Source organism: Amblyomma americanum, chromosome 1, assembly GCF_052857255.1.
Source record: "Amblyomma americanum isolate KBUSLIRL-KWMA chromosome 1, ASM5285725v1, whole genome shotgun sequence".
Taxonomy (NCBI): Eukaryota; Metazoa; Arthropoda; class Arachnida; order Ixodida; family Ixodidae; genus Amblyomma; species Amblyomma americanum.
In genome coordinates this window covers 142,820,947-142,834,449 of record NC_135497.1, presented here as the reverse complement: position 1 = coordinate 142,834,449, position 13,503 = coordinate 142,820,947, and the positions used below count along the sequence as shown (strand labels likewise).

Genomic DNA, 13,503 nt, shown 5'->3' with positions numbered 1-13,503 from the left:
CAACATCGGCGAGAGCTTCTGCGAGAGGCACTTCTGCATCTGGTTCTACTGCCGCTGAGGCGGCGCCAGGCCCGGCAGCCCTTCCCCAAAGACCGCGTCGGCCGCCGAGCAGTGCAGCTGTTTCATCAAGGCCCTAAGGGGGCCCGTACCGAACACGGCCACGAGTAAACCGCTCTTCGGCTTTCGAGCCCAACGGACGCCAGCAAGAATCGTCGGAAGCTCTGCTAGTGTAGTACATAAACACCCGTCCCCGCCTGACCAGTGCTCGAGTTTCGCACTGACGGGCCGCAGCGCGATTCCGGGATTGCGTAGCGCGAGTGGCGCGCGAGCTTCTCAGCAGCTGGCTGTGAGTAACGTGCGTGGGGCTGCCTGCGGAGAATAAGGCTCGCCTGTTGCGCAACGAGAGCGTGCGCATGTTGCCTCCAGAGCTGCGCGCTCTCTCTCTCCTCAGGCTGCCCTTTGCCAAAATGTGGATGCGACGGGAGGCCGTAAATAACGCGAAACCGCGTGGCATCCTTGGACGGGCTGGTCGTCGATAAATGATGGGTTTGGACTCACCGCATGGCGTGCCATGACTTATCTTGTTTCGTGACCCGCGGGGGTAACTTGCGCGTTGAGACGAAATGATGCATCAGTCGAGTACGGGCGGTAGGGCAGTAAATGTGTAATATACTTTTCCCCGATGAGAGAAGAACGTCCGTACATTTCTATCTTCACAGGTGCCTTGAACAGAATTAAGGATATCCCGTGCCCAACGTAGGCCACACAAACTTGCTGGTGTTCAGCGTCGTCGTTCTTATATGTTGGCCTAAACCCGTGACAGTTCTCCAGAGAGTCATCTGCAGTGTTCGCTCCTGAGTCGAGGCTTTTCAAACCGGTCGATGTATACTCATGCGCGCCAAGATGAGCTACACTCTTTCCTCCCTCCCTCTTTCTCTGCTTTCTTTTTTTTCTTTCTGCGGTTCTTTCATACCTGGACTGCGGGCCTCATGCTTCTCCCAGCTGTGGCTCACGGCCTGGGGCACACTGAGAGCCTTGGACTCAAGTATGGCCGGTTCCATACGAAGCTCTATATCCACCGATCCACCTCGTTCCTTTGATGTGTTTAGTAACTAGCACAACCGCAGTGGTTCGCTAAGCTAAGCGCTTGGCAGGCGCAACATTCAGCCTATGCGACAACGCCAGGTTGAGACACCGTTGTAGGCCTCGCCGAATGTGCCGCTGACATGTAGCCGGTCGCACGCTCGGAAGGCGCACGCTGCGGCCACTGATCCTAGGCGTGCGCTGTGCCGCAGCGCAGTCCTCCGGGCGCCCCGACCTTGGAGGGGATGGGCTGCTCGCGGGGGGAGGGAACGTGATTCGCAATTCCAACCGATAATCCCGCGCGTTGCGAAAGCGTGCGCGCGCGGACGCGAGTTGGGCATGAATGCCGCCTTGCAAACAACCAGCGGACCGCGCGCCGTTAGGTCATCGTTGGCCCGGCGCTCGAGCCGGTTCTGCCAGAATGGATGAAACGAGCCGCCCGCAGCAACAAGATGGCTTCGGCGCGCGCCTACGAAGACTCTCGGCAAAGGTGGGCTTCCTGTCGACTTCCGAAGCGATAAGAGAGACTGCCGCGGCACTGGGCGGCGCTGTAAGATATGCGAAACCCCCAGGCGGTAGGCGCACGTATACGCTGCTATCGCCACGATGGCTCAGTAACTCGCTAATCGGGACCGGAAGTGCGCGATCTGCATTTTAATTCGGACAGTGGCTAAGAGCCGGTACTGTAGTGATCCTTTTATTTCCTTTCAAGTTATAGCCTGTCTGCTCCGACTGCCACAACTACGAGAGTAGTTTCCTTTTCCTGGAGAGGTACGCGGACTTTTAAGCTGAGTCCCTTATGCTGTCTTAGAGGGCTCCGAGTGGAACTTAGCAACGCCATAAGTGCGTTGGAAACTTTCAGCTGGTTTGGGCGGCGTACTGAATTCTGTAGGAAACAAACTTTTGCAAAAACTTGGGAAAAATGCAGTGCCCGCCTTTGTACTTTTATTGCAAAGGACTAGGCACCTGCTTTAGTGCAGCTACAATAAACACCGTAAGTTCCTCGCAAAATTTGCGTGAACAACCCGCTATAATAGCACAGCTTTATATGCCAGGTGTTTCAGGGAGGACTATAGTAATTTTCAAAATAGGCATTTTGAGGTGAAAATATAGCTTTTGCGGCATAGTATTACCAGTGTTGGCGGACAACAGAAAACCAGTGAATTGTTTTAAGTATTAAGCTGGTTAACTTCCGGTAGTTAACTTAGGCACCTGATTGCAATTAGAGGTTTGTAGCCGGTCGGTAATAGCCATATCAGTTTTTAGAATTCAGAAAACTCTATTACCTTGACGCTGTGGCTCGACAAGATTTCGCTACATCGTGCCAAAATACATGCGCGTCTTCGAAAAGCATGCAGGCGAAGCAACCTTTCCAGTGCACGTAGCTAGTTAAAAATGCGAAATTTTGTCGGGCCACAGCGCCAAAGGTAATCGCGTTTTCTAAATTATAAAAACTGATGGCTATTATACTAACAACCGGCTACAAATCTAATTACAACGGGACACCTAACCATAATAGTAAAAAAGTTATTAAAAATTAGTTAACCAGCTTCTTAAACTGATTCACCGCTTTTCTGGTGTCCACCAACACTGGACACCAGAAATATTATGCTGAAAAAGCCATATTTTTACCTCAAGAAAACCTATCTTAAAAAACTGAATAATTCGCAGATTTACTCGAACGAAGTATGGGAACTGTGCAAAAACACGGATGCTCCGCCGCTGTTTGCAGTCGTGTAGAAGTGAGCTGCGTATAGGAAACAGACCGTTTGTTTTCTTCTTTCAAGCAGGAAGCTTCACATTGGAGCTATGCACGACCACAGCAAATCTTGCACACATCTGTATACGCAGCGAACTTGCAGCTTTTTCTCGCGGTGTGCTACACCCAGCACTGACTGCTTTGTTAAGCGAATTTTGCATGGTTCATATCGCAAATGGAGCGTTGTTTTTATGCCAATTAGAGGACTCAGTAATTAATATCTCAAGACAATGGACTTGGTGGCCCGTTCTCCGCCATTTTCCTGCAGACAGCTGGATTTCGCCACCAGTGATGTCATTGTTTTCTTTTTCTTAATTTCCAGCGTCGTATGCATCTTTGAAAAGGTAAATGATTACGCGATCCCTCGGATGTTTATCTGACACATCCAGGTATCTCGACGCTACAGTTTTCTAACTATTTTGGCACTTAGTTCGAAAATCCGTGCATGAAAAACTTGCGAATTCTTGAAGTATGGATTTATTCTTTTGGTGGAAAATACTTGCCCCGAATCTGAATGGCGAGCACGTCTGAAAAGGTTGAGGTGAAATGTACAGCGACAGATTTGTAAAGCTTCTTAAGTATAAGATTGTAGGGTAAAGTATGCCGCAGTTTTCCAAACTGATGGTCGGTAAAAATGTGCATGCGGGGCAGATTCGTGCATGACCGCGCGGCTATACCTCCAGGACCACCAGTTCACGGCAGCGCACAATACAAGTCGCGCGGCCGGTGGTTCTTTACGTGCATAACTACGCTTCCTCCAATCGCGCATAGTCGAGGAAAGCTACGAGTTCGTCTACAAGAGTAGCTGTCGGAAGCACAGCGGTTTCCGAAGTATACATCTCTGCCCCGACCTTCACCCGAAGACCTTGCGGAGGGGCCTATGCGAAAGAAAGCGTGAATACAAAAAAAATCACACCGAATAAACAAGCACACTGTGTTCATACCGCGGCTTTTGACGCAAGACATTACAGCCATGCAGCGGTTGTTGATAGCATATCACACGTGCTAGGCGCAAAGCCTGACGGGATTGAAGATGCTGAGCGTGTGAAAGGAGAGCACCGTGCCAGCGCCATTAGAAGCCCTCACTTTAAATATTCTCTTTCTAAGTATAACAGTTCGTCTGTGTTTTCTTTTCCTTCTTTTTTGCTTTAGTTATTAAAAGCGAATCGGGACCGGGAGAGGAAGGAGACGGAGGAGTTCTCAAAAGGAAACCGGGATAACGGTTTCCTGCTGAAGCTAAGCTGTAATATCCGGGCAACGATAATGCGGTATACAACATCATGGACTTCCAGCCTGCGGTCGTTTCTCGCTCCTAAACTACAGAAACGTAAAACAAGAACTGATGCATTTACTGAGAAAAACAATGTAATGCGTAAACAAAAAATTGCGAATTCGGCTGGTTCCTGAACGTCCTAAAACGATTAAACAGCGCGCACACGCTCAAGGTACATTAAATCGACTCAAAACTTCCAATCCACCAGCTGCTGACGTAGCAGTGCGGGTGTTGAACTTTTAGGATATTTGACGGGCAAGAGGGATTAATTTTTGCAGCGAGTGATCTTACAGCATGCCTTCCGAACCTCTGTCATACTGACTCCTTAATTTGGCTTTGAGAGAAATGTTCGGAAATTCAGTTCAATGTATAAGAGGTTAAGAATTTTATATTTCTTGCGCGAAAAATCAGCAACTATGCTGAAACTATAGTACACGGTCTGTACTGCAGCACACGGGGCATTTATACGGGATCCACTTTCGCCTAATGTTTGGCATACAGTGTTACGGCGGGACCAATCGATCACTTTGCCATGTCGAGAAAACCAGCACGAGGAACTCAGATCGAGAAATGCCCGAGTTTTTTCTGTTTCTCTTTTTCCTCCTCTTGCTTGCGTTTCGTTCGAGTGGCGTTTCTTGCTGCAGCAATGTTTCGGCTAAGTTACAATTTTCGTGGAAACAACTGCAGCGGTTTCACCGGCCTCGCCGTCCTTACAGTTCGATCATCCCTCGCTGTCGAAGCCCACATGGCCGGTCGCGAGCCATGCGGGACTTTCCGTTCGGGCGTCTGTCAAGCAGCCGGGGTTCCACTGTCAGCACCCTGCCGATATAAAAAGGGAGCGGCGCCCTCCGCAGTACGCGCTTGCGACAGATTCACTCGCGGTGCAGTGACTCAGGCGAGCCTATTGCGCCACGAAAACCTGAGCGAGTGACGAAAGTATTCGCCAGCAGCCTCAGCTATAGAACCGCTTCGCGCGAGAAGCTAATAGGGCGCACGTCGGACGAGCACCAGCGATCGGAGGCAAGAACCTGAAGGTAATGATTGTCGCTAGGCTAATGAGGGCTACGGGGCACGCCGTAGTGAAGGACTCCGGATTAAGTTCGACCACCTAGGGTCATTATGCGAACGTATGCGCTAAAATCTTACCCACCGAGATCTCAGTGCCACTGTAATCTTGCATTTTGCAAAAACTCCCGTGCACTGAGATTTCGGCGTTGGTTAAAGGATCCCAGAATATAAGAAAGCGATTGGCGTCGCTTTCTTGGATGTGTGTTTTTTGCCATTCTTATTCGTCCCTTTTCTTGGAGCTCCTTTGTGCCGGCAATTATAGTGCGAAAAGTACCGGCATCCAGTGGAAGCGAGCATGAAGCGGGCGTCGAGCAGTGAAAACCGGGATGATGGCTAGTATTGTACTCTTTTTGTCACCAGCTGCGACGATCAGGGCAGAGGAAGAAACTATTGCATCGTTAATCGACTTTGTTTCAAGCCTGCTTCTCCATTGCTGAGACCGCCGAAGGCTGCCCAACCCACTGTCAGAGCGTCAGAGCAAGGAAAGGGCTTATCCGTTCATTCTGTCATGTCGCGTGGAATGCATGTTTTCTTGATTGTTTGTGTTTGTCCAGCCTGAGTCAAGCGAGTAAAGGTCGGTATACAAGCTCTTGACTCCAAGCAAAATGTTTAATCATACCTGGTTAAGACAAGTAAAAAAAAAAAAAACTTCTTGGTCAAAGAGAAAGGGTAAAGAAAAATGACACATTGATGCTGAATCTTTTGAAGTGAAGCTGTTAAGAATTTAGCAGACCTATGCATGCCGTAACTTGTGAGCTTCGAAGAGGTCATATTAGGCGTTTGTTATGCGTGCTACGTGTGTGCTCCTGCACCCACACCTCTCGGAACACGTTCAGGGGATGCCCCGTTTATATCGGTTTATATAGGCGCAACATTGCGTGCCCCAACCGCCTTGAAAAGGAAACAGGTTCAAATCAGGATGGGCCATGCACCTCGAGTCGCGCACTGCCGGACACTGACTCAGCGAGCGCACACGGAGGTCCCTTCACGCGATAGCGCCGTGTTGTATTCTTCCCTCTCGACTTGCACGCGAGTCGCGAGGTCGTACGGGCGCCGCTACCGGGGCCGAGCTGTGCACCCCTCGCGGACTACCAATGAGTCGGAACCTGTCAGCGCCGACGCGCGGGCTACCGCGCCGATTAGGACGGCGCACACGTCCACCCCGCGGTCCGCTGCGCGTCCTGTTCCTGTGGCCGCGCGCACGCTCATAAAACGTGCGCGCACCCCGCGCACCGGAGCTGACCGCGGGCGCCCGCAGTGGTTGCAGATGCTGTTCCACGCCGCGCTCCTGGCCGCCCTGGTGGCGCTTCCCTGCTCCTGGGGCAAGGTGTTCGACAAGTGCGAGCTGGCACGGGAGCTGTACTTCGTGCACGGCTTCCCCGAGGACCAGCTGGCGCAGTGTGAGCACTCTCTCTCTCTCTCTCTGCGGGACGCCTCCCGGCAGTGCTCGACTTTGGGCGGCCGTTACCGGCGGTGAGCACAAGGACACCAGCGAGTGCTGTGGCCGAAGAGCGTCGAATTTTGAACGCAAATTGTTATCGTCGGATTCGTTACTGACTGCAATAGGGTAGGGCACAGCACAGCCTTCGTTAAAGTGAAATTGCTGTTAGGGCGGTGGATTACCTGATGCCATTTAACCTGCAGCAGTACTAACGGGGCGCTAGGACCTGCTGTTAGATGAATGCGCCGGAGGAAAGAGAAGAGCGAAAGAGCGGCAAACACCGATATACCTATGAGGCCTCCCCAGTTCGCTTTTGTGCATGTACTTGCACGTGGCTAAACAGAAGTGCAGACGTTAACTCGAGATTAGCCTAGACATTGCTTCATTGTATTGCGCTGCTCGGGATGACAAAGCATGAAGTGCGCCTCTTCACCAACTTAATGTCCAACCGCTGTGGCGACTGAACTGCTGGGAATCGGATTCAAGGACTTAATCTGACCGTTGCATTCAATGCATCCTCTACAGGTAAGTTAGGGTGATTTGCACTGATGATCTGTCTGCGGGGAGATAGAGCAAACGACAACGCGTTGCTAGCGCACGCGTCGTCGGAGCGCAGTGCACTTTGATGTGTTGTTCACTTCTTGGACCCATGAGCAATCTGAAATGCCCGCGTTGTCCTAATGTTGATGACATTGGAAAGTAATTGTACACCGTTGATTGTGCCTCATGAGTGGAAGAAAGAAAACAAGCCAAGTTCAATGGTGCACGCGCTGAGTAAGCTCGTCCAAGGAATATAGAGAGGTCAAACATTGCAACATAGTCAACGCCTCCAAAACGTAGTGGTTGCGTTGACTGTGGCGTATCGGCTGTCCTTTTGCCGCTGCTGCTGTTGTTGTCTTTTAATTGTTCCCAAGTAGCAGAAGGTACAACGATGATGGTGAGTTCATGAATATCTTGTTGTTCGTCTGTGCTGCCGAAGCCTGGCTTGATCACTCGCCGGCTGTGTGCATACATGGACAACGCTCGGCACTGTATAGAAGCGCAGTGGACTGAATCCAGTGGCAACGCTGTCGCAGGGGTGTGCATCGCGGAGCACGAGAGCCTCTTCAACAGCAGCGCAGTCGGCCACATGAACTGGGATGGCAGCGCCGACCACGGCCTGTTCCAGGTGCGCACCCCCGCGCGTTGTGTAGACTGAGCGGCAAAAACTTCTATATACAAGGAAGCACTCCCAGACAGAGGGTAATCAATGGGAAAAGTGACGTCATGTGCACTCTGCAGTAGTATGTGCACTTGTCGACACCTACTGCGCGACTTGGAGCACCATCGGCATGCTCCCGTTTCCCGGTGCAGCGAATGGTGCCGTTTCAGCAAAAGTGAACAACAAATAACGCGTGTCTTCCTCGTAAGAAGCTACCAGGCCCTATGAGCGTGCGGCCGGAAGGGTTGCTAGGTCACGAGCTGAACGCTCAATAGTGCTCCCGGGGTTCCGGACGCACTTGGAAGCAAGGGGAACAACACATCCTTTCTGTGCGGGGCATACATGGAGCGTCGGGGTGCTTTAGGGAATTGGCCACAGCGCACCCGTTTGCGCACTCACCGGGCGACGAAAGCGGTGCGCACGTCCTGAATACGACGGCAGTTATACGATACGAGACGAGTCGGGATCCGGGAGAGCCAGGAGACCGTGTGCCTTGTCACAGGTAAACCAGCATTTAGAACTCGCAGTTCTACGCGAACGGAGGTGTGTACTAGTTTTTCTCTCACTGAGGGGATCACATCAGACTGCACGTACTTGCCCGATATATACCATTCGAATGTGGGTTTGGGTCGACGGAACGCTGGCGCGCAGCGCGCCTTTTTTTTTTTTTTGGTTTGCGGCAATTCGTAAGCTGTAGAGGGGTTCGTATTGGCCACACATGCATTCGGTACAGTCGAGGAGTGGAAAGAGTGATCGCTCGGTTGGATGTAGCAGGTGCGCGAAAGCGCTAATCCTCTTTGCCGCATTGCCCGCATGGCCGAGTACCTATGCAGTGTAGAGTCACGTGTGCACCAGTACATTCTTTGGCGACGTTTCATGGCAGGCGCCGTCCTGCTTGTGTAGCAGGCAAAAGGTGGCTTTGTAAAGCTCCGGATCTATTTCAACTGCCTGGGGTTCTTTAAGGTGCACCGGAACTTCAGTACACGGGCCTTTTTGGCGCCGACGCGGCCGGGAATCGAACCTGCAAACTCGTGCTCACGAGGAGGAGGAGGAGGAAAAACCTTTATTCGAAGCCAGTACTGGAGCCCAGTGAAAAACAGGGGGACGAACGCCATCGCCACTTAGGCACTGCGGCGGGTATCTGACATGTCTGATCCGCCGCGGCGGTTCAGTGGCTTTGGCGTTCGGCTGCTGACTCCGGCCACGGCGGCTGCATTCCGATGGAGGCGATATATAAAAACGCCCGTGTATTGCGCAATGACAGCTCACGCTAAGAAAAAAAAAGGAACGAAAACACCAGGTGTTCTCAATTAATCCGGAGCTAATTTATCGCTTCGGGACTTTAAACCTCCCATAAGAAAAAAAAATGATGGCAGATTTGCGTAGTTAGGCCAAATGCGAATTAGGTGCGCTGGCAGTTCGGTTTTCACTTCGGTTCCGATGATCAGATGCAGCGTTGACGGATATGGCAGCTGATCTGATAGCGATCATGGGTAAATGTCCATATATGCGGAATAGGCCTTCCTCTACTTAACGTCCATAGACCCCTGGGGGTCCTCATACCCCTCCTGGCGCAGTGGTGCAGCGGTCAAGCGATGCGCCACTGCCCGTCTATGGCCAAATGCGGGCAATGACCGCCATAACTAAAACGACTTACCTGTGAGCCTGCGACAGAGTAGGTGAAACACAGTAATGAGAAGCGCGCAGAACCAAACAGTTATTCAGACAGTTTCGGAAAATATGCTCTGCTGTGTTGACAAGTTATGGAACAGCGCACGGTAAAATGGTTGTTGCCCAACTGTGACATCAATAATGGCGAGCATGGGCATCGATGTGTTAAACGGCACAAAAAAAAAAGCAAGGACGGATCAAGACGACAGACGAAGCGCGCTTTGCCTGTTTTCTTGGTTTGTTCTTATCTTTTTGAGCGCTTCCCGTCTCAGATGTGTAGCAACTAACCCAGACCCATTGCTTACCGCACAGCGATGTGGTTTGCCTTCAGAAGAGAGATGGTGACCACTACAGACTTAACCTTCTACATGAATTAAAGTTTGCCAGGAAATATTTATTGATCTTGTTCGACCGACGCAGAATCGATCACCTAAGCATTGGTTGTGATTGTATGAAGGACTGTATTGATAAACGCGGGCTTCTTGACCGGACTTACATTGGCGGTCGGTTAAGTTTGCCCGCACTTCTGATAGCCTCAGCACACGGCCAAGGCGTAACTCGTGAACAGCTGACTAACCGTATCCGCGCACATATTTGTGCATCCAAACTAAAAAAGCGAGTCATCAACCAGGCAATTATCAAGTCTTTAAAGCGACAAATAGACCACTAGGTGAAGGCTACGTTCACAATGCGTTCGCAACCGTCGATTATTTCCCGAACAAATACCATCAATAACTCACCGGCTTCCCAATACATATATCCGTAAATCACGTTCGCTATACTACAATTGCGTACAATACGGAAGTGACGGCTGCCACCCGACTCTGGCCCAATGTTCCTCGCAAACAAATCGCCGTCTTGTCCACTTCCAGATCAACGACCGGTACTGGTGCAGTCCGCCCGGACCAAAGAACGAATGCCGCATTGATTGCGCCGGTAAGGTGGCTCCATTCCTCAATTATTTTGCGCCCATAGCCTCCTATTGTATTTTTGCCGTAAGTTAAACCATCTCACGGTTGGTGGGCACAAAACTCAGGGAAGACGACTTTCTGCTTAAATTTATTCTGGAGGTGGGTTGGTGCAGCGTATGCGCGTATAGGGCAGTGCAGAGTGGAAGATTTACTGCAATCAGGAGCCGCCGAAGCAGCGCTACGTAGGCAAACAATAACATTGTTGTAGTGAGCAGAACACCGGACACAGAGACAAAAGACAACACGTACGCTTTCCTTGTCTCTTTTTTTTTTTAACGCTGTAAGGAGATAGAAGATGCAACCATTTCGCCGTTGTCTGCCGTCTTGTCTCTCTCGCACAACGCAGTCACGTCGAACTGACCAGCCCGCATGTCCGTCTCAGTTGCCATTGGTAATTTAGCTAGCCATGAGTCTGGAAAGCAACATCAAAATTTCTAAAAAAAAAATGCGATCGCAGTCGTCATGTTTTTTTCTCTCCTCTTGAACAGATTTGGAGGACGACAACATAACCGACGACGTCGAGTGCGCGCGCCTCATTTATAAGAGGCACGGATTTTCTGCCTGGTGAGTTGGATGCAGAAATGGTTTCATACAACTCTGCGTTTATACGCGTCTTAGAAGATCAGTCTTTATCGCATTGGTGCCTGATGCGCTCCTTTTTTTTTCTCCTTTTTATCCCATACTATCGCAGGGCCGTGTGGAGGGGCCTGTGCAGAGGAGTAAACTTCAGCAATTACTTGTCCGAATGTGTTTCCGGCAATGCTGTGCACGTTAACTCAGTCGTCTACACTTACGGGAGAAAATAAAAACATATATTTTAAATTCTTGTATTCTCGCTGCTATTATCACGTAGATTACGCAGAAGATTTGATATATCAGCTTGAAGTGCGGAAGAAATGGCTGTATCGTTGACGTTTTACTACACTGGTTCAAGTGGACGCCGATAGAAACTATTGTTTTAGCCTTTCATTGGAGTTTGGAATATCGATGATTGCCTCGGCGATTTGTGTTTTGGGAGCTGCAGCAGCTGTTTGGGATCTACTACAACGGGAGCGTTCAACGTTTAGCCATAGGTTTTATAAGTTATGGTTACGCGTTACTCTTCCAAAATGCGTATAGTTTCTTCTGGACAGATGTTGCAATGGTCCGCCCCTGCCTTCGTCTACGCTGGTGTCCAGCTTTCCGGGAGGCACACTAAAATTAGCAGACCCACGCGAAAACGGCACATTTTCAATAGCTCGAACTGGCAGAGAAGAAAGAAAGAAAAAAAGAAAGAAGGAAGGAAAGAAGGAAGGAAAGAGAGAGGAAGAAGGAAGAAAGAAAGAAAGAAAGAAACGAAGAAAAAGAAAGAAGGCAAGAAAGAAAGAAGGAAAGAAAGAAAGAAAGAAAGAAAGAAAGAAAGAAAGAAAGAAAGAAAGAAAGAAAGAAAGAAAGAAAGAAAGAAAGAAAGAAAGAAAGAAACTGTTTCAGTAAATCAGCAGCGAACCCAGCTATCAGCCCGCTCCGCAATACATACTTTTCTTTCCTACATGGATAAAGGAAAACAAAAACAATGAATTGCAAAAAAACGTCTATTGATAGCCTATACTTCAGCCCTAGACTTTTTTTTTTGTACGGGCCTGGAATTTTTTATTGGCTTATTTAACTTCTTTGCTAGCCATGTATAACCGAGCAAGTATGAAGACATTGCCAGGGCCGAGTGATTGCTATAGACATGAACTCGGCACATGATCTTTTACCAATGAACCTCGGTGCAAAAGTATTTTCATGCAACAAAAATTTATTCTTAACCTTGCCATAACTATAAAGCTCAGGGCAGCAATTATCGTGCATAAGAAGACTCGAAGCAGATTTTTTTTTTCATTTGCTCCAGCACCACCGTATATCACGTATTCAAAGTGGTCCTAAGTTTTCATTTTTGCTCTCAGCGCAACACGAACGGGACACAAGACGAATGACTAGCACAAACAGGCGCTTCGTCCTTCGTCTTGTGTCTCGTTCGGGTTGCGCTGAGAGCAAAGATGAACACTTACCAACTCGCCCAAATTTCCGCCTTGCTGAAAGGGGTCCTAATTGTCCCGGCTCAACCTTCTATCGTGAATCGTTTCTACTTCTTGGCCGCGAATAGCCAGTGCCCGATTCGATCGCACCAAACATCCTGACCGTTGAGCGCACAAGAAAGTTTGGCCTTTTGGCTACTTCCACATTGGCAGACGCTCCTAACTGTCGCCAATGCGTCCACTGCATTCGCGTTGCATACGAACAAGCCCAGTTTTAGACTTTTTCTTCTTCTAGAACTTCTAATGGCGAATCTTTGTCTTCCTTTACGTAAATCTGCTTCTTTTGCTATCGAGACACTTTCTGCTCAGTCGGCATGTTCTGCAACTTCTACTTCCGTAAACCCACACGAGGAAGCTTTCATATCGAGAAAAAGATCTGAGCTGCAGTTTCATTGCTTCAAATAAAAAGCTAAAAAGCCCATCAGAACTCCAGCCTTGGCAACTGCAGCTGCCATGGCTGGCAGTCAGAGTTTACAGTGTGGTTCGGATTGTTTGAGTTGCAGCCCTCGATAAAGCGGGTTACATAAGAAAACGTTAATTACGAAATTTCAGTTTCAATTCAATTCTTTATTTCCAGAACGAAAAGGTAAGTACATCCTGGAGACGTTCAAGGGCTAAAAGCTGCTAGCAAAAGCTTGACAGGGGCCCAAGAACTTCTCACATCCAGTCAGCGACATAACGCACATAAACTGAATTAAAGTATACAAAAATAACAACCAGCATAATCAAATTATTAACAGATACTAGGAGTACCTTTACAAATCCTAAGCAAGTGTGAAAACACTCAAAACAGTCAATTACAAGAACAATAAGTGGGAAGAAAAACAAAGAAACATTCACATGTGGTTATAAAAGCTTACAGAGGCACAAACAAACTAAGCTTTTTTGGGCTCACTAAGCTAGAAAGTTGTGTTTATTAAGAGCTGATGGCAAGTTGTGTTGAAGTGTTTGCAGTGTATAGTTATTTCGAAAATAT

At 49.1% G+C, this 13,503-nt stretch overlaps 1 protein-coding gene across 1 annotated transcript; it reads left to right on the top strand.

Moving 5' to 3' along the window:
- Positions 1 to 967: 967 nt before the first annotated feature.
- On the top strand, positions 968 to 11,295 carry LOC144113781 (lysozyme 2-like). The gene is made up of 6 exons (XM_077647093.1): positions 968 to 1,573; positions 6,442 to 6,583; positions 7,701 to 7,792; positions 10,369 to 10,432; positions 10,956 to 11,031; positions 11,159 to 11,295. The coding sequence occupies exons 1-6, from the start codon at positions 1,427 to 1,429 to the stop codon at positions 11,271 to 11,273; spliced, it is 636 nt and encodes a 211-aa protein (XP_077503219.1). The 5' UTR covers positions 968 to 1,426; the 3' UTR covers positions 11,274 to 11,295.
- The last annotated feature ends 2,208 nt before the right edge of the window (positions 11,296 to 13,503 follow it).